The sequence below is a fragment of the Anabas testudineus genome, chromosome 18 (genome assembly GCF_900324465.2).
Source record: "Anabas testudineus chromosome 18, fAnaTes1.2, whole genome shotgun sequence".
Lineage (NCBI taxonomy): Eukaryota > Metazoa > Chordata > Actinopteri > Anabantiformes > Anabantidae > Anabas > Anabas testudineus.
The window spans coordinates 311,550-337,001 of NC_046627.1; the positions used below are offsets into that span (position 1 = coordinate 311,550).

The 25,452-nt window shown below is 43.7% G+C and overlaps 2 protein-coding genes and 2 long non-coding RNA genes across 4 annotated transcripts; 3 read left to right on the top strand and 1 right to left on the bottom strand.

The window, feature by feature from the left end:
- The first annotated feature begins 995 nt into the window (after nucleotides 1-995).
- LOC113166684 lies at nucleotides 996-4,436 on the top strand. Its single transcript, XM_033326725.1, has 5 exons — nucleotides 996-1,101; nucleotides 2,707-2,976; nucleotides 3,615-3,854; nucleotides 3,952-4,002; nucleotides 4,087-4,436. Exons 1-5 carry the CDS (start codon nucleotides 1,065-1,067, stop codon nucleotides 4,434-4,436), a joined length of 948 nt encoding a protein of 315 aa, XP_033182616.1. The 5' UTR covers nucleotides 996-1,064.
- Nucleotides 4,437-5,057: 621 nt separating this feature from the next.
- LOC113168452 lies at nucleotides 5,058-5,768 on the top strand. Its single transcript, XR_003299428.1, has 2 exons — nucleotides 5,058-5,288; nucleotides 5,403-5,768. It is a non-coding gene; the product is annotated as an uncharacterized LOC113168452 (long non-coding RNA).
- Nucleotides 5,769-6,944: 1,176 nt separating this feature from the next.
- LOC113168427 (7SK snRNA methylphosphate capping enzyme-like) lies at nucleotides 6,945-12,764 on the top strand. The gene is made up of 8 exons (XM_026369444.2): nucleotides 6,945-7,375; nucleotides 8,888-9,278; nucleotides 9,682-9,956; nucleotides 10,393-10,684; nucleotides 10,768-11,488; nucleotides 11,581-11,793; nucleotides 11,880-11,988; nucleotides 12,293-12,764. Exons 2-8 carry the CDS (start codon nucleotides 8,932-8,934, stop codon nucleotides 12,343-12,345), a joined length of 2,010 nt encoding a protein of 669 aa, XP_026225229.1. The 5' UTR covers nucleotides 6,945-7,375; nucleotides 8,888-8,931; the 3' UTR covers nucleotides 12,346-12,764.
- A 5,927-nt stretch (nucleotides 12,765-18,691) lies between these two features.
- Nucleotides 18,692-20,536, bottom strand: LOC113168455. The gene is made up of 5 exons (XR_003299431.1): nucleotides 20,380-20,536; nucleotides 20,161-20,202; nucleotides 19,544-19,573; nucleotides 19,325-19,465; nucleotides 18,692-18,770 (listed from the first exon to the last, which is right to left on the bottom strand). It is a non-coding gene; the product is annotated as an uncharacterized LOC113168455 (long non-coding RNA).
- Between the last annotated feature and the right edge of the window lie 4,916 nt (nucleotides 20,537-25,452).

Sequence of the window (25,452 nt, forward strand, 5' to 3'; positions counted from 1 at the left end):
AACATAACCATTCATTTAGTGTTCTGAAGAGCATTACTACATGTTCTTACTCCTCTACACTGGAGCTTCAGATTGTAAAACCAGAACATGCTGACGTACTGTCAGAACATGAAGGCTCAGAGCAGCATGAGTCATGTTTACTCTGCAGTCAATCAATAGTAAAGCTGCAGTAAGACGTAGGAAATGAACCATGTTGCACAAAAAAGGGTTTTTTGGACATTTTGTACCAAAGTAAATTCTAAAACGTACTTTTATTTGTAACAGCTCATCACCACTGTACATAAAGAGGTCTCTCTCTCTTGCAGCTGATCTTTGTCTTTAGTACTAGAAACATTTCTCCTCATTCATCATCATTCTCACCTTTTAATAGTTTTACAGCAGAAATGTGAAATCACTCCACAACAAACACTTTCTGCAGTGAAAACCTCTCATTTCTCCAACATGTACCTTTTATTTACACCATTAACGACACGTTCAGTTCAGAAGTTAAACTGAACATATTGGATTTCTGCACAAACCTGATTTATGGAACAAATCTGGACTCAAACCTTCAACTTCAACACTGGTTCAAATACTTATTTTCTCTCTTATCTACCTTAAGATAAGAGACATCCTTGCTGTGGATTTCTTTGGTCTGTGATATTAAACCAAACACATCAGTTCACTTCCACGATCCAGAGAACCTCCTGTGCCTTTACAGGAGGTTCTCAACATGTTGTCAGCTACAGAAACAGTCAGTAGCTGGTCTTAACCAGTTTATACAGAGACAGGACGTCTGACTATAGGTGATGCATCAGTGTTTTATTAATATATAATGAGAAGAATCTCATCCTGCAAACAGTGACTAGTCACTAATGATGATAAAATAAAAGGAACAAAAGATTAATTAACACGACAAATAGAGTAGAAAAACCTCCGAACTGCACTGAAGTACAACACTTAGTAAATGTACTTAGTTACTTACCACATGTGGAGGTGGAGACTTCCTGTTCAGATCATCAGGAGGAGCTGACGTCCTGCAGGAGTATTTAAAGCGTCTAGTCGTTCAGTCACTTTAGAGGAAGATGAAGACGCTGGAGCTGTTGATGATTCTGGTGCACGGTAAGAAACCTGTTAGGATCTTAGTGGACGTGAGTTAACTCAATGATCCAATGATCCACTGATCGTTTCAGTGTTCTAACTGAACTCTATGTAGAAGACTGAAGCAGAAGTGATGAAGAGCAGGACCTGACTTCAACAGACGTCTTCAAACCTCTGTTTTTCATGTTCTCCTACTGTCATACAGACAGTAGACTGTATGACTGTCACCTCCACTCTCCTGTCGGTTCCACCTCCTCTGTTCTACCTGGTTAATTCAGCTGCAGCTGTTTGTTCTCCTCACTGTGTTAGAACCGTCTTCTCTCAAGCTGCCGTTCCTGCTGTGACACTGAAGTTTTTCTCTTTCTAAAGTCACAATTTGAATCACATCAGACTGGATTCAGTCATTGGAGCTGTCGTTTGTTCAGTTCTAGTTCCAGAGTTTCTCTAGCAGATGAACCGTGCAGTTAGAAAAAACGTCTTACTCACAGACTTTACGTGAAACATGTTAAACTTCAGATAAGAACAACGCTGAGTTTCCAAACAGGTCGATAGTCAGAGATCCCACAGCGGAGACATGTCCTCATTAAAGTTCCCGTCTCCTGTCTAAACACAGCGTGTTGAAGTGTGAACTTCGCCCACACAGAGCAACACGATACAAAGTCAAACACAGCGTCTGACGGTTTAAACTGGGCCAACGACCTGCAGCACGGCCAGGTTAGAGGAGGCTGAGAGGAAACTTCAGGGCCCGCATGAAAACACTGTGGATTCAACAGTTGGTTCATTTAGTAAGAAACAGACATAGAAGGAGAAACAGGAACCTTTAGACAGACTGCAGACTTCAGCCAGTGTCAGTAACACTGATCTTTTTGGTTTCAGAGCCGAGCTCCGTGCCCGTGGTGTCAGGTTCACACTTCAGTGTTGTTAACGACAGATACAACACTCATTGTGTTTAACTTGAAATGATGATATCAGAGTCTGCAGCTGTAACAACCTGCTCCTGCCTTCAGGTGGCAGCAGGTTGTTGTGTTTAACTTGTGTTTAACTTGAAATGATGATATCAGAGGCTGCAGCTGTAGTTTGATGATGTGTTGGGTTCATTGTTGTTGATGACAGATACAACACTCACTGTGTTTATCTTGAAATAATGTTTCAGAGGCTGCAGCTGTAACAACCTGCTGCCTTCAGGTGGCAGCAGGTTGTTAAATCCGCAGCTGTAGTTTAATGATGTGTCGAGTTCAGTGTTGGTAATTACAGATACAACACTCACTGTGTTTATCTTGAAATAATGATATCAGAGGCTGCAGCTGTAACAACCTGCTGCTGCCTTCAGGCGTCCAGGGTGTACCCCCCCACAGGCACCAGCACTGCCACAGTCTTTAATCCTTAGTGAGGATGATGAATCTTCTTCTTCATTCATCAAACAAAAGCTTTGACACTTTCCCACATGTACGACCTGATCTAAGGATTAAACTGACCTCTGTCCTCCTGTTCCAGGTGTGTCTGTGCTGCTGCTGTCTGGACTGACGGTTTCTGAAGGTGAGCTGATGAAGAGAAGGTGAAGGTCTTCACTGACCCTCCAGTACTGCAGTTACTCAGAACCGTGTCCTGTGTCTCTCTGTCCTCCAGTCTTTTTGAACGTCAGCCCAAACCGTCTGCAGTTCTTCATCAGAGAGTCGCTGTCCCTGATTTGTGTTGAAAATGGACGTCTGGTCGAGGGATGGACAGTGATGAAACACGGCGGAGGACACAACCTGTGTAGACCAGGTCTACGAGACTTTGGCACGATGAACGGATCCTCTGTCTTCCTGTCAGACCTGGGTGACAAGGACACTTCGTTCTACTGGTGTGAAGACAAAGATGGACAGATGAGTGAATACACCACCATCCGAATAGAAGGTAGAGACACTCAGTGTCTCACTTCCTGTTTCTGTCTGTCCTCCTCTCCTCCCTGTCTCTCCTGTCTCTTCATCACTTCCTGTTTCTGTCTGTCCTCCTCTCCTCCCTGTCTCTCCTGTCTCTTCATCACTTCCTGTTTCTGTCTGTCCTCCTCCCTGTCTCTCCTGTCTCTTCATCACTTCCTGTTTCTGTCTGTCCTCCTCTCCTCCCTGTCTCTCTTGTCTCTTCATCACTTCCTGTTTTGGTTGTGTAAAGCTGCTTTGTGACAATGTCAATTGTAAAAAGCGCTCTACAAATAAAATTTAATTGAATTGAATTGAATTGTTTCTGTCTGTCCTCCTCTCCTCCCTGTCTCTCCTGTCTCTTCATTACTTCCTGTTTCTGTCTGTCCTCCTCTCCTCCCTGTCTCTTCTGTCTCGAGAGCAGTTTATATACATGATGATTAATGTGCTGGAACATGAAGCGATGACTTTATCAGTAGCAGCTCTGAACTCAGACCTCGCGTCCTTCGTGTCCAGCTTTCAGTCGTTTTCTCTCAGCAGGACTTTCTGCTTCGTCCTCGTGTCCCAGGGATTCTGGGATTTTCAGACTCCATGCTGACTCTGGCCTGTTGCTCTGACTGTGTCTGTGTTTTTCAGACCATGCGATCCTGGACATCCCTGCTCTGCCGGTGCTGACAGGAAGTGACCTCACCCTGCGTTGTAAAATGAGGAACGGTTCCACAATCCCAGCGTTCTTCTACATTAATGGAAGCCTCTCTGCAGCTGAACCTAAAGAGGAGTTCAAGATCAGCAACGTCCAGAAGTCTGATGAAGGCGCCTACTCCTGTACCCTTGTTACGTATGGGAGATCTCCGATGAGCTTCCTGAGGGTCAGAGGTCAGGACACTGTTGTCTTTTCTAGTCCTATGACCCCCTCACACTCTACAAGTCTTTTTGATGATAATGTGATAATTAAAGATTTTCTCTCCTACAGATCCTCCATCAGCCGCCCCTCCTCCTCCTCCTCCTCCTCTTCAACTTCAAGGTTTTAAACTTTATTCAAACTCAACAACACAAACACAACAGTGATAAAAGGCATGTTCTCAGTCTGTCCGTCTCTGTCTTCCAGTCTCTCTGAACGTCACTCCAAACCTTCAGCAGTTCTTTGGAAGAGGTCCAGCCGTCTCTGTGAGCTGTCTCAAAGATGGAAAGACAGTTGAAGGATGGACAGTGAAGAGGACCATAGAAAACAAGACTCTGGCATGTGGAGCATACTGTTCAATGTCTGAGAGGTTTATTGGTTCCGCCTGTGTTCTGAATACCTACATGATCTTCACTGGAGTTTACTGGTGTGAATCCAGGACTGGACTGAAGAGCGACCAGGCCACCATCACTATAACTGGTACAGGAATAGGTTTCTTACTGCAACACATGCTGTATATGACTCTGGACTGTTGCTGTAACTCTGTCTCTACGTGACTCTGGTCTGTCGCTGTAACTCTGTCTCTACGTGACTCTGGTCTGTTGCTGTAACTCTGTCTCTACGTGACTCTGGTCTGTCGCTGTAACTCTGTCTCTACGTGACTCTGGTCTGTCGCTGTAACTCTGTCTCTACGTGACTCTGGTCTGTCGCTGTAACTCTGTCTCTACGTGACTCTGGTCTGTCGCTGTAACTCTGTCTCTACGTGACTCTGGTCTGTCGCTGTAACTCTGTCTCTATATGACTCTGGTCTGTTGCTGTAACTCTGTCTCTGTGTGACTCTGGTCTGTTGCTGTAACTCTGTCTCTACGTGACTCTGGTCTGTCTCTGTAACTCTGTCTCTACGTGACTCTGGTCTGTCGCTGTAACTCTGTCTCTACGTGACTCTGGTCTGTCTCTGTAACTCTGTCTCTACGTGACTCTGGTCTGTCGCTGTAACTCTGTCTCTACGTGACTCTGGTCTGTCGCTGTAACTCTGTCTCTACGTGACTCTGGTCTGTCGCTGTAACTCTGTCTCTACGTGACTCTGGTCTGTCGCTGTAACTCTGTCTCTACGTGACTCTGGTCTGTCGCTGTAACTCTGTCTCTATATGACTCTGTGTGTTTTTCAGGTGGTGACCTGATCCTGGAGATTCCAGCACTTCCTGTGTTGACAGGAAGTGATGTCACTCTGCGCTGTAGAAACAGAAACGGTGAAACAGTCTCAGCTTATTTCTTCAAGAATAATTTAACCTACGATGGATCTAAATCAGAGTTCATCCTCAGTAGAGTCCAACCGTCTGATGAAGGTCTCTACTCATGTTCTACTGAGACACTGGGAGAATCTGCTCAGAGCTGGCTGGGGGTCAAAGGTCAGGACTCTGATGTCACTTGCTGTTTGGAGATATAACTTAACATGTTGAGCTGATTAAAATGTAAACTGTAAAATCCCAGCACTCAGACAGTTTCTTCTCTCCTCTCTACAGATCCTTCTCCAGCCTCAGATCCATAGTCTTCACCAACTCATGTTGTTTCACATCTGTTTTATTTTTTGCTCTAATTTTCTTCATCAGGGAAAAAAGAGACGTGACAGGAAACGAGAGCTGTGACAAAAACTTGTCAGGCTCGACCAACTGAATCAATAAGCATCATGTTTGATTAATGAAAAGGAAGTCGTGAGAGTAGACGTGTTTATGTCTGCATCAGTTTTCACGTCTGAGCAGATAAAGTAATTATTAAAGTGCTGAAGTGTTGATTGGTGAACTGAGAATGGATCAAACAGCTGATTCTACACGAGAGAACGAGTTGTGGACTGGAAACTTTTTATTACAAATAAATGATTCAAACACGTGTGAACGATGTCTTTCTTGTTTTATTTGTTTCTTCCTCTGTCAGATTTTGATATGCAGTTCCTCCACGTTGTTTTTCTGGACAAGTCTCTAAATCCCAGTTTGTTCTCCAGAACAACAAGAAATTCTACAAAGTCCTGTTCTTCGTGCCATCATGTGGACACTGCACATGTTCAGGAACCAACAGTCCAACGTGCTGCGTCTCCGGTTCCTAGATCTGAATCTGATCCACATCAGACCCCCTCACAGGACTTTCAGAGACTTGTGTGTTCACTGTGGTTTCTCTGCTGTCAAAACTTTCATATTTTTCATCAACTGTCAGGAGCCATTAATAATCACACAGAAAGACTTGAAAGGTCAAATCATAGCATACACATGCATCTTCTCAGAAAAAGTTGTTTCTCTCAGAGAGAAAGAAAAGATTTGAACAGTTTCTTCAGATGATTTAACTGTGTGTTTCTACTGTACTTCCCGTATGTTTAGTGCATGTCTACAGACTGCAGAATTGACTGTATAATTAAATAAAAACACATTAAACATATTAAAATTTTGATCAGTCTGAAGAAAATTAACCTTATGTCCAAGGAACGGTTGCCCTCATTTCTGCCTCTCAGGCTGGGTGGTGGAATTTCTACATCTGTAACAAGGTTTCTGGTGAAGTATTTCTGGAGATGATCTTAGACTTGTAACGTTAAGTTAACATTAACCTAACGTTAATCACCATCACCACCTAAGAATTAGTTTGATGAATGTTTGAGAAGACGAGCAGCCTCAGTGTGTTGGTGTTACCTGTAAGACTCCAACCAGGGCACACAGCTCTTTACCTGTTGGGGTGAACGGGAGAGTTCACGCTCTGTGGAGCTGAGACCTGCTAAAAACCAAACACCTCGAGTTAAAACGTTGCGTGGTCTTGTGTGTTCCTACGTGGAGATGAGGATTATTCGCAGACCAGCGACCACTTTTCACCCGTTAATCGATTAAATCTTGTTGTGTTTGTGTTTTCAGTCAGGCACTGCTCGGGACGCCTCTGTCCTCGGACCTTTCTCCCGCCTCCCTGAGCAATGACCAATAACATTGCCGCTCGAGAGAGGGGAGCGCTGACCTCGGCTCATGATTGGCTAGCTCTGGTGTCGCTCACAGGGTTGCTGGCTGCAGTATAAAACCAGCGGACTGGCTGAAAACACGATGAGACGTGCTAACGGTTAGCAGCATTTAGCAGCAGAAATCTACCGATGTATTTCAACTCATGGCTCATAAAACAGTAAAAACACACTGACACACACTCACACACGCACGTAGAGCTCGGCGGGGGCTTGTTTTCACGCACAGAGCGAGTTTTCGTGAATGTTTTTGTAGTTGTTTTTCTTTAGGGGGTGTGTGTGTTAGCGCCTGCTAGCAGTTTCCTGTGAGTTAGCCGATCGTGGCTAGCTGGCGAAGCTAACTGTTTACCTGTTTGTTCTAACGGTGGGTTTGATTTGTTCATGACGGCGCGCCGTGGTCGGCGGAGGCAGGGGCGGGGATAGCACATGTATAAGCAGGCTCGGTTCTGTAACACGGTTCGTGCTAAACTGGAAACAACAGAGAAGGAGAGAAGGTTTCTGCAGGACACGGTGAGTATGACTGAGTTCACTCTGATCACTGTGCAAACTAGTTTCTGTCCGAGTGAATGTGAAACATGTAGATTTGATCCTGGTTCTGAGAACCCGGAATTCTGAGGCCATTAAAAACCCAGTCCAGGTTTGTGATCATTGTACAGAGTGTTTGTAATCCTTCTACAGAGTGTAGAGACTGAGGTGACAAGTCAAGACACACCTGTACACAGGTGAGCTGGAACTTAACCCTTAGCCTCCCAGGCTGGAGCAGTTGATGGGGAAGTTTTCATCCCACAGCGAGACTGGACCTAAAACATGTTAAATACCTAGTTCTCACCATAATAAAGAACAACTTCCTGAACTCTGAATAGGAGTAGTGTTCAGCACTGACACAAAGGTAATTAAAATGTAAATGTGTGCAGGAATACAAACATAATGAGAATGGTAATAATAATATAGTAGCAGCTTTCAGCAATGAACACATTTTTAAAAAGTCTTCATAGCTAATGTTTTAAGTACTGCCATCTTAAAATAATTCTAACTATTCAACCCCCTGAAAGAATCCTTCATTAGAGCACTTATTTGCAAATCAGGTGTTGTCTCAAGACTAGAGGCTTGAGTGACTTATTCAAAAGAATTTATCAAAGTTAAAGGAGAAATCACTGACTTTCACAAAGAAGGAAATTATACAAAAGGCAAAGTGACTGAATGTTCCTAGAGATACAACTGGAAACGTTCAGAGTTAAAGGAAGAGTGTTTAAACTACCTGGATGTGGCAGAAAAAGGAAACTGTTAAGGGCTGCAACCGGATTTTAGAGGGGGCAGGTTGAGGAAAACCATTGAGTGACTGCAAAAGACCTCCCTTAAAACTTAGTGACAACAGGCACTGAGCTTTGAGTTTGCACAGTAAGATGAAAACTAAACACTGGACTCCGAAACTTACACCACCAAATCAAGAACACAAGAAGAGTCTGTTGAGTTCTGTGGAACCTTCACAAGAATGCTGCCAGAGCTGGTGTCCGGCTATGAATCGCATTTGGAGTAGGTCATAACTTCAAAAGGGCGCTCTACCAAGTACTGGAGACCCTGTTCATGAAGGGTTGAACAATTCTGAGGCTGCAGTAGTTATTAAATTAGCTTGTAATGGGGCTGAATAGTTTTGAGTGCAACTGTACAAATGACAGACTTCAGGGAGAATAATCAAACATGAAGCACACAAATTTAAAACAATGGGACCAGCAGCAAAGGCTAAAAGACATTTTTTAAATATTAGGATAGATGAAATGTACTAAAACCAAGACTTTCACAGCCTTCAATTCTGTCTGTCACAGCTGTGTCTCATTACACAGGCAGGTAATGACCAGTTCAACATATGAATTAATTCATGATTTTGCTCAACTTCCTGGTTTTATTGAGGCTGTTTGTTTGTGATTGTGAAGATATTTTCAAGTCAGTGTTTTATTGTGACTTACTGTTATTCAATTTGCTTGTTCTGTCAGTCACACTAACCCCTCCCCTTTCTATATGTAGATCACTGTGATTGGCTGAGGTGTCCCACGTGGACGACAATCAGGATGTCATTGGACAATGAGCCACCCATCAAAGTCAGCCCCGCCTTCCCCACCACTGTTGGCCTATCGGAGCAGGCTCAGCTGACTAAGCCCCACCCTTTGTGTGCTAAAAATGGCCTCCAGTCACCCAGTAACAGTCATCCCTCGCTCCCTGCCCCCCCTCATCCAGCTCATCGAATAGGAAAGCGGCGTTACTCCATGGGCGTTGGTTTCAAGGGCCTAGCCAAGCGGCGGCGCCGCGCCAACAGCGAGAGCCAATCAGAACCTGTGTTGCCGAGCAACTTCCTGTTAGGTGGGAACATCTTCGACCCACTGAATCTGAACTCGCTGCTGGACGAAGACATCAACAGGTTCGAACCGTTTCTATAAGTTCAAGGGCCGAACTATTAATTTATCAATATATTAAAAGTCCACTAAACATTCGTAATGTATATTATATTTATTAACTAGCTGCTGCAAACAGCTGATCTACAGGAAACATTTCACAGTTCCAGATCCAGAATGTGACTTTTTGTTGTTAGAACAGACTTTTACACGACAGAAATATTATAGAATGAACAGTGTTACCCTTTTGTTGAATATAGAGATTATTCATGTTCTTATCTGGTGTAATTTAGTCTAAATAAAAATAATAATAATAATAACTGAATCTGTTCTTGAGCTCAGTGACAATATTCACATCTAATTTCTAGTGATACAGAATCATTCAGAGAAACCAACATGGATGAACATCATTCACTGTGTCGTCCTTAGAGCGACCAATCAGGAGACTCCAAAGTGCTCACCCCTTCCATCCCGGGCTGGAGACCCCGTTGAGATCTTAGTTCCTCGTGATATCACCGACCCCCTGAACCTGAAGGGAGGGGGTGAGAAGGGGGAAGGGGATGGAGGAGTGTTGCTGTCTCCCTTGAAGTCCAGGAGGAGACACAGAAACAGACACCATGGAGGAGGTGGAGGTGGTGGAGGGGTTGATGCTGAGAAGGAGGCGGTACCAGCTCGACTGTTTCCCTCCTCAGCTGGACCCACAGGTGAGACTGACACACCTGGATCTGTCAGTTGTTTCTGCTCAGGTGTAGATCTGGGATCTCAGCTCTGTTCCTGTTGATATTAAGTGGTTGTTAGAACCATTTCAGTAAGACTGGACTAATAGAGTCCAAACTGGTCCTGACCAAAAGCGGACTTGGATAAAACCAACCAGAACCTGATGCACCTGTGTATGTCTGCATTTCCTCTGTAGACCAGCGGGGGCGTTACTGTTAATAACAGTCAGCTACCTTCTAATAAACTGGTAAAACCGTGTTTAATAACCTTTATCAGGTAAGTTTGAGTAACTTATTAAAGTGTTAGTGGGATATTTTACGTCTGCAGCACCACCAGAAAGTGTTTACCTGTCAGTAGCATGTTAATAAGACTTAATTACAAATTAATTAACGTTAATATCAACTTGGTCTTGTTCCTCTGCAGTTCCCCTGCTGACCAGAGAGGGCAGTATTCCTCCATCTCCTCTCCCCTGTGAACTCAACACAGCCATCACCTGTCGAGATGATGTAGCCCCGCCCCCTATTCTTCCCAGGAGACACACCCACCCTCCACCTGGTAACGCCCAAAAACTCTCCAACCAGGGTGATGGTCGCCATCGAAGACGGCGTCGTACCACCTCGACGAGGTCGGCTGACACAGCAGTCGGCATGACGGCGACCATAGCTCAGCCAACCAAATTCGAGACGCCACTGGTGGGAGGGGCTAAAGCTGGAAGGTGAGCTTTGTACCTGAGTTTAGTGCAATTGTTATATGATTGGAGTTGTTGGTCACGTGACCTCTGTGCTCCTCCCTCTACAGGTGTGGAGGACCTCTGCCTGGCTCTGCTCAACCACCACAAAAGAAGAAGAAAGATAAACACAGGTACCAGTATGGCAACCACAGCCGTTACTATGGCTACCACGGTTTCTATGGTGACCGGTTGGAGGGGTGGGTGGGGTCAGAGGAGGATCCACGGCTCTGTCTGCTTGAAGCCAGTTGGTTCAGAGACAAGACTGTGTTGGACGTGGGCTGTGGTGCTGGTCACATGACGCTGAGCATCGCTCGTAGGTTTGACCCCGCCCACATCCTGGGGGTGGAGCTCGACAAACAATTGGTCCACGCCGCCAATCAGAACATCAGACATTTTCTGTCACATGACCTGGTCCTGGAAGAGAGACGGAGAACTGGACGAGGAACTGCGCTTTTGTCTCCTCCAAGGAAGGAGGGAGGAGTGGAGGTGGAGGTGAAGGAGGAGGTGATGGAGAAGGACGAGAAAGAGGAGTCGGTGGAGGAGGACAACAAGAGGAACGATGGTAAGGAGGTGGTGATAGAACGGAAACAGGAACAGGTGGATGTGACGGAGAAGAGAGACGATGTTGCGGAGGTGGTGGGGGTGATGGAGGAGTTCCATCAGGCCCTCTCCCTCCTCTCTTTCCCCCTCTCATTTAGAGTGAGTCGGGGTCCTCTCTCTGCTCCTCCTCTCCTCCTGCCTCCATCATCCTCCTCCTCCAGGTTCCCTAACAACGTCACTTTCATCCAGGTGAGTCACTTTACTTTAACTATACGTAACCAGCCTGTTAGATACACTGTGAGGTCACCGGATGCTGACATCACAGCTGTGACATCACACAGGGCGACTACATGTCAGAACGAGATGTGTGGCCAGGGCGGGGTCAGTACGATGTCATCGTTTGTCTGGGCGTGACCAAATGGGTGCAGCTCCAATCGGGCGACACGGGCGTGATCCGACTGTTCAGAAGAGCCTATCAGAGCCTGTTGCCGGGCGGATTATTCATCCTGGAGCCGCAGCCGTGGAGCCGCTACAGTCACAGTAAGAGGGCCTCGGTAAGAATAAAACACACGCTCGTAAAAACCAGAACCGCCGACACGTTCGTCTTCAACAACCAATCAGTCGTGTTAATGTTGTGCAGGAGAGGATGTATCGTAACTACCGGAGCATGAGGCTGAAACCGGAACAGTTCACCTCGTACCTGACGGACACTGTGGGCTTCAGCTCGTACAGACTCCTCAAATGGACAGGTACACACACCTGACAGTTAATTATTGAATCCTTCACTTTAACCTGTTCAACCCGAGCGGCCCCTGGTTCGGCTGCCTCAGCTTTTATATGACATGCCGTTTGTTTTGAGGACATTAGCGTGTTGTCGCTATTTAAGTTACCTGGTGTTGGACTTGTGTTTTTTTTAAAGGTAGAAATAGTTTTTTTATGGTTATAATTAAACTTCTTAGCAACAGGTTAATTAAGGACGAGCTGAGGTGGAGCTGTGGTTCCCACTTTATCTCTGATCAAAACTGTTGAACGGACATATTTGTGTGTTTCCAGGTAACCAGCAGCCGATCTACCTGTTCCACAAAGGTTCCGCCCAGAGGAAGTGAGGTCATCAGAACACGCATCATCCCTCCTGTGTCCATGGCAACAGCCTTAAACAGCAATTGACTGACGATCAGGAGGGAGCTGATTGGTGGGAGGCAGGATGACCCACCTGCCGATTACCTGTCCCTCCTTATCGACGCCTGTTTATAGCTTTGACTCTGAGCTTGTAGCTTATTGGCCAATCACGTCACAGAAAACATAAACCCGATCTCATTGGACAGCAGGGCTTCTGTGCACATGGTTGGTTGACAAAAAGCTCGTCAAGAGAAACCAAAGGATTGTGGGTAATTGTTGTGACTTTGTGTGTGACTTCCTGAGTGCTGATTGGACACGGACAGGAAGTGACATGTCTGTTTCTTCAAAATAATATTTCATTGTTTCTTTTTCTTTTTTTTTGTTCAAAATAAAGAAATTTAGCTGCTGCTGCTTTAAAAATGATTTTTAATTACTGATTACTGTAATTTACAGTTTTTCTAGATTGTAAATGACCCATTTAACAAGATTCTGAAAATTATAACATGAAGATATTAGCATTGAATTAATTATATTATAGAATTCAAGAAATTACAGAATCCAAATGCAGTAAATAGCTGTTGTTAAAAGTACATAATGATCATTAACAGAAACAAATGGAATGAAAATGGAAAATGAAACAGCAACGATGTGGATTTGTTCTTAGGTTTATTATTGTTCGTTCTGTTTGAAACACTCGTAAATGTAAATAGAATATACAGATATATTACAGTTATCTGTCGACTGTTTAAATCTAAAAACAGACAAAGTCATTTAAAATGAGACTTTCAGACCCTTTTCTTTTTCTATTTCTTTATGTAAAACTTCATTTTAGTATTACATTCAATTCAATTCAATTCAATTTTATTTGTAGAGCGCTTTTTACAATTGACATTGTCACAAAGCAGCTTTACACAACCAAAGAGCAGTACATGAACAGTGTATGTGTATGAGTCATAATAATGTGATTGTCCCTGATGAGCAAGCCGAGGGCGACAGTGGCAAGAAAAACTCCCTGAGAAGGCAACAGGAAGAAACCTTGAGAGGAACCAGACTCAACAGGGAACCCATCCTCATATGGGTGATTACATGCTGTGTAGGCAGCAGTCCAGTATAACAGTTAAAGTCTTTTAAGTTAATATGGAGTCCAGTTAGTTATTGCAGGCAGACTAGTTCCATTCCTTGACTATCGAGCGTTGAGTCGAGACCTCCAAGAAACAGCTTCCGACGTCCGCCGAGGCCAATCCAGTCTCCAAACGCATCCCAAAGGGCAAACGGTGGATCCAGGCGACGAGATCTCCAGCCAGAAGTTGGGCATCAGGACGAGTCAGACAGGTCCAGAGGGCAAAGGGTGGAATGACGTGTAGCTCGACAGAGAGACAGGAAGAGGGAAAAGAGAGGTAGAGAAAGAGAGGAGGAGAGATGGCAGTTAGTTGTATTCACAGTCAGATAAAGTTTGAGGTGAATGTATATTTAGTGTAGTGCAGCAGGAACTCCGGCAGGACTAACTATGACAGCCTAACTAAAAGGGTGGGTTCAGAAGGAAACAGAGAGATGAGGGCGCACTGGGATGTAGAGCAACCAAACACTTCACCATCAACAAACCCGAGTGATAAGTGAGAGTTGGGAAGACAGCATCTAAACATACCAGTTCACCATAATGCTCTACGTCCATGAGTCCTTCCCAGATCTATTTACTCAAATGCTTGACTAAATAGGTAGGTTTTCAGCCTAGACTTAAACACTGAGACCGGTCTGAGTCCCGAACGCTATTTGGAAGGCTATTCCATAACTTTGGGGCTTTGTAAGAAAAAGCTCTGCCCCCAGCTGTAGTTTTTAGGATACGAGGTACTGACAGGCAGCCAGCATCCTTTGAGCGAAGTAGGCGTGGTGGATCATAAGACACTAGCAGTTCACTTAGATAATGCGGCGCAAGACCATTTAATGCTTTAAATGTCAAAAGTAGTATTTTAAAATCAATGCGAAATTTCACGGGGAGCCAATGAAGTGTAGATAAGATAGGCGTGATGTGATCGTATCTTCTGGTTCTAGTGAGGACTCTCGCTGCTGCATTCTGAACTAACTGAAGCTTGTTTATGCACCTGGTTGAACAGCCAGACAGTAAGGCACTACAGTAGTCCAACCTAGAGGTGATGAAAGCATGGACTAATTTTTCTGCATCATTTAGTGACAAAATATTCCTTATCTTGGCAATATTTCTGAGGTGAAAGAAAGCTGTCCTGGTGACATTATCTACATGAGCTTCAAATGAAAGACTGGAATCTAGAATCACACCAAGGTCTTTGACTGTTGCACTAGATGTAACGGAAAGGCCATCTAGAGTTACGGTGTGGTCTAACATCTTGCTTCTAGCTGCAGATGATCCTATAACTAGTACTTCTGTCTTATCAGGATTTAGCAGAAGGAAGTTAATTAGCATCCAGTCTCGTATATCCTTTACACATTGCTCAACTTTATTAAGCAGTTTGATCTCATCTGGTTTTGATGAAACATATAACTGTGTGTCGTCAGCATAACAATGAAAGTTAATACCATGTTTACGGATAATGTTGCCCAGAGGAAGCATGTAGAGGGAAAAAAGCAGGGGGCCTAAAACTGAACCCTGTGGAACACCAAACTCCACTGGAGAGCATGTGGAGTAATCGCCATTTAGAGCTACATACTGATAACGATCAGTCAAATAGGACCTAAGCCAGGAGAGGGCCGTTCCCCTAATTCCAACAACATTTTCTAGTCTGTGAAGGAGAATACTATGGTCAATGGAAAGCTGCACTGAGGTCGAGTAGCACAAGCATAGAGACACTACCCTGATCAGAGGCCAATAGGAGGTCATTTACTACTTTAACAAGTGCCGTCTCTGTGCTGTGATGAAGCCTAAATCCTGACTGATAGAGTTCATGTATGTTATTTCTATGAAGATACGAGGATAGCTGCCCAGCTACTATCTTTTCGAGAATCTTTGAGATAAAGGGGAGGTTTGATATCGGCCTGTAATTGGACAGCTGACAAGGGTCGAGATCAGGTTTCTTGATTAGCGGTTTAATAACTGCTAATTTAAAACACTTTGGGACATACCCACAGCTGAGTGAGGAATTTCTGATTGTCAGCAGGGGTTCTATTATTTCTGGCACTATCTGTTAGAAAATGTTAGAAAGTGTGTCGGTATAGGGTCTAATGTACAGGTTGAAGATTTTGCAGAAGAGATGAGTGAAATTAGTTCATTCTCTTCAAGAGGAGTAAAGTAATCTAGGTACTGATCTGCTGAGGTTAGCTCGTCACCTGCGTCAACTAAATTGTCTGGTTTTAAAGCTTGAATTTTCTGCCTTATATTTACAATTTTGTTATTGAAAAAGTTCATGAAGTCCTCACTACTGCACAACGTTGTTGTGGAGATATCTGCAGTGGTTTTCTTTCTAGTTAGTTTGGCTACTGTATTAAATAAAATTCTAGGGTTGTTTTTGTTGTTTTCTATGAGAGTGGAGAGATACGTTGATCTAGCTGCACTAAGAGCTTTTTTATAGTTCAGGATGCTCTCCTTCCACACTATCTGGAATACTAACAGTTTAGTTTGGCGCCATTTACGTTCTAACTTTCGAGCAGTCTGTTTTGATTGTTATACCAGGGAGCGAGTTTCTTATCTCTGATGACTTTTCTTTTAACTGGAGCTACATTATCTAAGGTATAACGTAGTGACGACTCGAGATATTCAGTTGCCTGGTCTAGTTCTGTGGTGTCAGACGGTGATCCAATCAAAGTTGATAACTCTGGAAGATTACTAATAAAGCTCTGTGCGGTAGTTGATGTAAATGTACGTTTAATGCGATAGCGCGGCGCTGAGTATACATTATTAATATGACACACTGTAGTTGAAACAAGATAGTGGTCTGAGATAACTTCAGACAGTGGGAGCGTAAGTAAATTTCTTATACTTAAACCGAAGGATATTATTAAATCTAAGGTGTGACCCGCTTTATGAGTGGGTCCTACTACACACTGATCTACTCCTAGCGAGTCCAATATGGACATAAATGCTGTTCTCAGAGGGTCTTCTGGATTCTCAAAGTGAATATTAAAATCTCCAGCAATTAACGCTTTGTCTACAGAAACAACTAGGTTAGAAAGGAAATCTGCAAATTCACAAAGAAATTCAGAGTAGGGCCCTGGGGGTCTGTAAATGATAATTAGCGGGATCGGCTGAGCAGACTTTATATTTGTATCTATACTTGTTATGTTACTATAAAGACATTCAAAAGCTTTAAATTTGTGTACATGCTTTTGTACGATAGTCAGTTTATCATTATAAATAACTGCGACACCTCCTCCTCTACCAGTCAGACGAGGCTGGTGAATGTAGCTGTATCCAGGAGGAGTTGCTTCATTTAAAGCTACATACTCATCCTGTTTAATCCAGGTTTCTGTTAAACAGAGTATATCAAACTCCTGATCTGTGATAGTTTCATTAACAGTAAGAGCTTTAGATGTAAGAGATCTAATATTTAACAGTCCTAACTTCAGATCAGAGGTGCTGGCTGCACAGTCAGTGTGCTCTGAATTTGAGGTCTGTATGTTAATTAAATTATTAAAACATACTTTCTGGGTTTTTCTAGCTTTTTGTTTAGCTCGAGGAACAGACACAGTCTCAATATGTTGAACCCTGAGTGACGACTCTGTGCAGCTAGCAGACACTTGGTTTAGCCTGTTTGTCTGCTCCCTGGCCTGGACTCTGGGTAGTCAGCGACTAGCTAGGCCTGATCTTAGACTATGAGCTATACTGCAAGAAATGAGAGCAGCACCTTCCCGAGTGGGATGGACACCGTCCCGCCCTAACAGGCCAGGTTTGCCCTCAAAGGTACTCCAATTATCTATGAAGCCCACGTTGTTTTCGGAGCACCACCTGGACATCCAGCGGTTCAGCGACCATAACCTGCTGTAGGTTATGTCACCTCGTCTCATTGGGAGGGGGCCAGAGAAGATTACCACTTCGGACATCGCCTTCGCTAATTTAAACACCTCTTTAAAGTTATTCTTGGTAACCTCAGACTGACGAAGGCGTATATCGTTAGCTCCGGCATGTACCACTATCTTTGAAAAGCTATGCTGTCCTAAGGCCCTAAGATTGCCTTCAATGTCCGGTACCCTGGCCCCCGGGATACACCTGACCACAGCCGCTGGAGCCCCTAAAGGTCTGGCTAGTTTCACGTGTCTCATGATCGAGTCTCCTATAACCAGAGTTCTTCCAGGTTTCTCAGCGGGTGAATCACTGAGGGGGGCAAACCTGTTAGACACGTGAAGCGCGGGGGTGGTGTGCTCCGGTGGGCTAGCTTTAGCCTTAGCCTTAGCTTTGGCTGCGCGAGTATGCCGCCGAGTCGTCACCCACTCGCCCCGCTGTGAGGGCTCTAATGCCGGAGTCGGGGACTGGCTATCTCCGCCCACGGCACCCAGACTGTCTTCTAAAGAAATAACACTACTCTTGCTCTCTCTAACCCTCTCTAAAGTCTGGATGCGCTCCTCTAACGCTGATATCTTCTCCGTCAGAGTGCTAACTAGCACACACCTGTCACAGGTAAAATTACACTAACGACGGAGGAAGACGGCCTAAACATCCTGCACTCCACACACTGAACAAGCTGAATATTAGTCATCTTAAACGTACCTGAGTTGTAGAAATGTAGAAGAAATGTTGTGTAGAGTTTAAAAATCCCGCTGTTGCTCTCAGACGAAAACACACGCGCATCCTCCAAGAAGCGGAAACGGGAGAAGAGTGAATTGATTTCAAGTAGATATTACATCTGACATGGGTTAAATTTGACTGAACACGAGAACTTTGAGGAACCTTTAAAAAAAAAAAAAAGATCTAAACCATGAAGAACGAAAATTCAGTGAAACAAATTGGACTAAAATTCACGTTATATATTTATTTATTGTGGAACATTAACAATCTCTCTTCCTTCCTCTAGTATTAAACCAGTGATATTGAGTCGTTGATACAACAACACCTCCAGGATTCGTTGACCACTCGTATCTGTTACATTTGATAAAACGTTGTCACTGTTAATTATTGAATCTACAGGTGACACATGTTCAAACAGGATTAATTAATCATTGATTAGTATCTGTGTCAGCCACACGTTGACCTTCGTTACAGCCCCAGCTCCAGCCCGGCTTCATTTCCATGGTAACCGTTGTGGCCCAGCAGGTCAAAGGTCAGGCCGTCAGCGTTCTCCGTGCTGTCGTCCAACAGTCGGTGAAACTCCGTGTCAGGTTCTTCTTCTGTGACCCCGCCCTCTCCAGTACCAGCAGCTGTGGTCAGGACTGTCCTGCTCACTGTGGGGGTCGGGCCGGACCCTTTGCTCCGAGGTTGCGTCAGGAGGGGGAGGAAGGTCAACATCATAGCCTGGGGTTAGGGTGAGTGAGAGACATAGAATTACTGCACTGACTACTGACTCAGTCTGACCCAGCCTGATTAGACCTGATTAGACCTGAGCTGTCTCACTTCTCTTCTCCTGACCTGACGTTTATTCAGCTGGACTCAGTTCGATCTGACTCAGTCCGAGTTGTGAACATTTTCTAACATGTTTTCCTCATTTTATATAAAATTCACTTATATAAAATACATTTTAAAACCATCTCCTGATGAAGAGAACTGCTGCTTCAACTGGTTGATGCTAATTCTCATTAAATAATACAGTGAAAAACAGAAACACTGTGTAGGGTGAGAATTAATTTATAATATAAAGTAAAAATATATATAATGTTCTTGTGTTTTCACAGAAATAGTAGATACAGAAATAATGAAACTGGTATCTTCCCTGTGACATTTGAATTCCACATGTTTCTCTGCTGTTTTAATTATATATGTAAACTAATTTGATTGCAGCACACTGAAGCACTATGGGAAATGTAGTGCTGTTTGATGTGATGTCATCTGTTGTGTCGTGATGATGTCACCCTGTGTCGGCCGCTCTCCACGCTGTCGTCTCCAGGGTCTTGCTCTTCCTCCCTGTGTCCCGCCTGCTGTCCCAGTGAAACCATTTCATCGAGCCACAGGCTGGTGGTCCCGTTACTGGGAGACTGGAGAACCTCAACGCTCTGACACAGACGAGTAAAGATCATTTACAGCAAGTGGAACTTCATTTAAACTGAACTTGAATTAAAGGGACAGCTCACCTCCTGGGAGAACTCCATCTGCTCCACAGCCTGCAGGAAGTGACGCCACACACAGGATATGACATCACAGGACCAAAATATACGAATAATCACAAAGATAAATAAAATAAAATGGATTGATAAGGTAGGATGTCACGTTCCACATAAACTAACACTTGAACTTTTTACAGTTCTCAGTATATCGAGATCCTACTACCTGTCACAGCTACAGTTCAACCAACACTTCGATTGGTTCCATGTCTTTCTCAGAATTCAGCTACACTGACGCAGCTCAAACCTTATTTGCTTTCATTGTTCAAGTATATTAACTGATTTGACGTCCCACAGATCCAAAGCTTCGAGTGTTTAAAGACAAACTGTCAATGCAACTTTAAAGGCTTAAACTATCATTTCTTAAGAGACATCATCAGCTTCAGCTGACACTTCAACTTCTTTTAAAACCAGTATTTCACTTCAATATTCCACAAACAAAAAAAGATATTTAAAGATATTTCATCGTGTTTACAGCTTTGTGTATGACTAAATGTAATGTAAATGTGAGGTTTGCTCCAGTTAATTTCTCTTTTCCACTTTGATTTCTGTGGCTGCTGCTGTTATGTGAAGTGTGCATTAGTTACCGCGTTCTCCTGGTTCTGCCGTTCTCTCAGCTGTTGAGGACCCTGTAAAATGAACCAATCAGAATCATTTGAAACGGTTTTCTCTCTAGAGTCAGTTCAATTTTCAGCAGGTTCACTGAGCTTTGTCTCATATTTCCATCCAATTAAAAACAAACACACTCCGACTTATCGATCCTAATGTGTGTTTGTGCACAGTGTGTGATGCAGGTGACCTCTGACCTCTGAACTCTGGCTCGATTCCGAGGTGTCTGATGAGGAAGTGGAGTCAGATGAAGAGGAAGATATTTGCTGTTGAGGAACAGCAGAAACCTGCGGACACACACACAGGTTTTGTTTGTCAGTAGTTCTACATTGAACCGATCAGCCACAACATTAAAACCACGACGACGTACGCCTAAACGGGTATAACAACATTCATCATGTACAGTTTTTCTACTTGTTTACTTGTTTACTTCAGACGTTCCTTCTGCAGAACGTGTTAAACTGCAGCAGATCCTGATTTTACTGTTACTGTTACTTTAAAGACTCGTGTACAGTCTGTAGGTGAAGTGATGGACTCACTGTGGTCTGGGCCTGTTGTTGTTGAAGGATGAACACGAAGCTGCTGCTGCTGTTTTCACCTGTGAACTGACACAACACACACACACGGATCAGTCTCACCTGTAACCAATCAGCCAATCACACGATCGGTTCCTGTCCGACTTACAGGAGCAGCCTGGTTCTGATCAAGCAGAGCGACGATCACCAGAAACATCCACATCCTGGACAGACGCTCGGCCACACTGGTCCAAACTGGGAGACGCTGGTCGGTCCTGAAGGTCCGGATCGGTCCGTGTCTCCGGTCCTTATCACTGCCTTTTATATCCAGTGGAGCAGGAAGTGACCTGTTGTCATGGCGCCCTCTGTCCCGCCCCCCTCCTACTGACAGAACAAAAACAACGTGATTTAGTGCGACGGCGTCTGTGGTGACACGTTGAAAACAACAGCGGAAATAGACACTGACATCAGTACGACAGTGTGTGTAGTACAAGTACGAGTACAAGTACTTCACAGTGAACAGTACCACAGTGTGAAACCAGCGTAGTACAAGTACTTCACAGTGAACTCAAGTTTTCAATGTGTGTTATTCTAGAAAAACTTCAGTAAAACTTTAGTAAAACTTCAGTAAAACTTTACTTTAATCATCTAAAAACTCGTGTACTTGTTCACTGGTGACTACAAAACGTTTAGCAGAGTTTTCCCAGCTGTGATTTATTGTCTCATTTATTTCCATGTTGTGACAAACATGTGGTTCGTCCCATGTGGGATTACACACACCACGGTTTTACAACACATCCGTCCTCTGGTCGCATGAAAACAAGACTGTTAAATACAGAATAAAAGTTTTATTAGACACTAGAATGGAAAGAGCTGGAAATATTTATATGTATCTACGAACAACTCCTTACAGGAAACACCAAAGATGATAGAAGTACATGTAGTACAAAGTACTTATTTATCTTTATTAGATTCAATATTATTATATTTAACATTTCACTTATAAAACAACTATATCATTTTTATTTACTACTTTAAATTTATTTCTTCTCTTTTTCTTTTAAAATGATTAAATTTCATCTTTTCTTTGTTATATTTTATACTTGTATATAGTTACATCTATTATTTAGATTTACTTATTTCTGTTTGTTAAATCTAGAGTTAACACAGCTGTCACATCAATAAAGGGCAGTAAAAGTAGCATGAAAACAAAATACTCCAGTACTACTCAAATACTAGATTACAGTAAAAGTACTGATCCACATACTGTTGTGTGTGAGGTGTGTTTGTCAGAGAGCTGTGGTGGAGAAACAACAACAGCACATTCTGCTGACAGTAAACACATTTCACAACCAGGAGGAGGCTGATTTACTGCTGCACCACCAACACACACACACACACACACATACAGAACTCCATAGGAAAAATGTCCAATTTAAGAAACTGTAGCCAAACAGTGAACCAGAACAGCCGTTGTATAAAAAACTCACATAAAGATGGAATAAGAAATAAAATAAGGTCTTCACCTTCTGTTCATTTCTCTTTAACTCCATGTCTCTGACAGATTAGTTCATCTTCAGATACAGATTAGGAAGAACAGCTGGATAATGTAGCAGTAACATCACTCTACATGCAGCCAGAACCCGTCTGGTTCCTGTTTCACCTTCACACGACCTGAGAGAAGAGGAGGGAGGAAACAAGGACAGAAGATTGGACTGGAGTTGGTCACACACTACTATGATGTCGGTCCTGGCCTCGGCGGACGTCGGAAGCTGTTTCTCGGAGGTCTCGACTCAACGCTCGATAGTCAAGGAATGGAACAAGTCTGCCTGCAATAACTAACTGGACTCCATATTAACTTAAAGACATTAACTGTTATACTGGACTGCTGCCTACACAGCATGTAATCACCCATATGAGGATGGGTTCCCTGTTGAGTCTGGTTCCTCTCAAGGTTTCTTCCTGTTGCCTTCTCAGGGAGTTTTTCTTGCCACTGTCGCCCTCGGCTTGTTCATCAGGGACAATCAGATTATTATGATTCATACACATTCACTGTTCATGTACTGTTCTTTGGTTGTGTAAAGCTGCTTTGTGACAATGTCAACTGTAAAAAGAATTGAATTGAATTGTAGAATAAACAAGGACAGAGGAAACAAGGACAGAGGAAATAGGACTTCTGCTTTAGATCCTCTGAACTGACAGAGGTCTCACTCTGGAGGAAACTCTCCACACTTTGAATCTCTTTGTTTTCTTCTCCAAACATTTCCTCCAATCACCAGCTCACTTCCTACTGTTCACACAACACTTGATTGGTCCTGAACAAGACGTCGCTCCCTCTGATTGGTCACATGGTGTTGTGATGTCATCGTGCTCTGACCAATCACAGCCTCAGATTTAAAGTGTGTTGAGCTGCAGTTCCTCTAACGTCCACCAGATGCTGCTGTGATCATCCACCCGTCCTCTTTCCTAACCACTTCAGGGTCACAGGGGTGATGGAGCCTAACTCCCAGCTGTCAGAGTACGTCCTGGACAGGTTGACAGGCCAAACTCACACCTATGGGCATTTTTAGAGTCGCAAATTAACCTGACATCCTCGTCTTTGGACTGTGGAAGAAGCCTCAGAGTCCTCAGACAGAACCCGCTCAGACACGAGACAAGCTCCACTCAGAAAGGCACCTGGGAGCCCTGTGGACTCAAACCCAGGTCCTTCTAGCTTCAATGCAAGTCCTCAGCACTACAGCTGCCCTTAATGAAATATCAGAGAAGTCAGCGGTTCAGAGGGTCCTGGTTTACCAAGACCCAGATCAGTCAGTGGACCAGGTTGCAGAGTGCTCTCTGTCCAGCAGAGGACAGTGGACCATCACTGAGCTTCAGTCCTAAACACTGAATCCATCTTTGTGTGTCCTTCACTCTGTCTTCATTCAGTCCTTACATCTGTCCTTATTTCCTCTGTCCTTCCTCGGTCCTACTCACACTTGACAAATGCAAAGTGAGTGAAATGAAGTGGACTGAGACAGGTCTGTCAGCTCAGGACTCTGGAAGGTGGTTGACAGTTTTTAATCCTCCTCTCTGGACTGGAGCCACAGACCAGTTCTAAGTAAAGAGGAGGAGTTTGAGTTTGCTCATAGTTTCACACCTGTTGGTCCAGTTTTGGGGGGATTTTTTCTTCTCCCCTGAGGGAGAAACTCTGTCAGTGTTGAACAGAGACATTAGAAGAAGCTGAAGTTGTGTGAATCCACAGACACGGTGGTCACAAGTTGATGTGTCTGCTGCTGCTGTTCAGAGAGACGTGTGTCTGATGCTGTGGAGGTTGAACACAGACAAACAGACAACAAGTGCTGATCATCTGCTGGATCAGTGGTTCGAATCCCCAACAAACTGTTTCTATTAGTTTTAATTTAATGAAGTTGTGTCGTTGGCATTTATTAATTTAAAACATGTTTTAAGATTTGATGTTTGAACAAAGTCCCAGAGAGATTTACTGAGAAACTCCTGGAACACAGTCCGAACAATGTTCAACTGACAACGACTAGTTCTTGTTTCCTGTTCAAATACGATTTAGCTCCATGTTTGGTTGAATACAGTAATAAAAAGCTGTTAAATCGGCTTTAACATGACAGCTAACGAGCTCTCTTCCTGTTTCCAACAGCTGCTGGAACAAGTCGCTCACCAGTTAACGAACCACTGCTAAATCTGGAACACCGGTGTTCCAGATTTATGAGTGACCACGTTAACTGATGACCAACTTCTGAATGCGTCGCCCGTTGCTGCTAGTTACAGCAGCTGTTGGAAACAGGAAGAGAGCTCGTTATCTGTCCTTGTTGATGCAGATTTGATTGTTTATTGTTGTTTTATTAAACCTAACAAGTAGATAAAGAGTATTTCTACAAGAACGTCCAGAACTAGTCCGACACAGCTTGAACGTTTCTTGTTCTGTTTTACTGGAGAGTCTGAAATCAGAGGATCCTCAGTGGACTCAGTAAATCTCTTCATGACTTTGGTCTGTGTTCACTCAAACATTAAACCTGTGCGTTTCGTATTTGGAGCAATTTTTAAGTGAATAAATGCTAACTACACAAATATTCTGTTGCACTTCATTACAATAAAATTAATTAAGAAACAATAGTTTGTTCGGGATTCGAACTCGCTTCTCATTGTAGGAAAATGTTCAGGGTCAGAGGTGAAAACCACTGATCCAGCAGATGATCAGCACTTGTTGTCCATGTTCAACCTCCACAGCATCAGACACACGTCTCTCTGAACAGCAGCAGCAGACACATCAACTTGTGACCACCGTGTCTGTGGATTCACACAACTTCAGCTTCTAATAATGTCTCTGTTCAACACTGACAGTGTTTCTCCTCAGGGTTGGTCTGATCTGCACTACATTAACGAGTCATGTCCAAAAAATACAATAAAAATCATCAATTTTGTTCGTAGTTTCGTTTTTGTTGTTGTGAGGTCTTGTAATAAGGAACTCTTATTATGTACTGATCAAGGAACAATCTGTGTTAACATTCACAGTGAACTCATCTCTCTCCTGTCACACAAACGTACAGTAGAACAACACTTCATCTTCTTCCTGTATTTACTTTTCTGTTCCCGCGGCAGAAACAATCTGACCAATAAGCGGAGAGGACGTTCTCGCGTGACGGTTGACGTGACGTGTTTAGGTTTGCTTGGATTTTTACTCAGTGTGAAACGAAACCGAACTGAGGAGAAACTGCTACAAGTTTAGAAACTCATCAACTGATT

Excerpts from the sequence above, each read along its gene's own strand:
- LOC113166684 (XM_033326725.1), top strand. The coding sequence starts at position 1,065 with ATGAAGACGCTGGAGCTGTTGATGATTCTGGTGCACG. Across the intron at positions 1,102-2,706 it reads GTTGATGATTCTGGTGCACG|TCTTTTTGAACGTCAGCCCA; the intron begins GTAAGAAACCTG and ends TCTGTCCTCCAG. Across the intron at positions 3,855-3,951 it reads GAGCTTCCTGAGGGTCAGAG|ATCCTCCATCAGCCGCCCCT; the intron begins GTCAGGACACTG and ends TCTCTCCTACAG.
- LOC113168427 (XM_026369444.2), top strand. The coding sequence starts at position 8,932 with ATGTCATTGGACAATGAGCCACCCATCAAAGTCAGCCCCGCCTTCCCC. Across the intron at positions 10,685-10,767 it reads GGAGGGGCTAAAGCTGGAAG|GTGTGGAGGACCTCTGCCTG; the intron begins GTGAGCTTTGTA and ends CTCCCTCTACAG. Across the intron at positions 11,989-12,292 it reads CAGACTCCTCAAATGGACAG|GTAACCAGCAGCCGATCTAC; the intron begins GTACACACACCT and ends GTGTGTTTCCAG.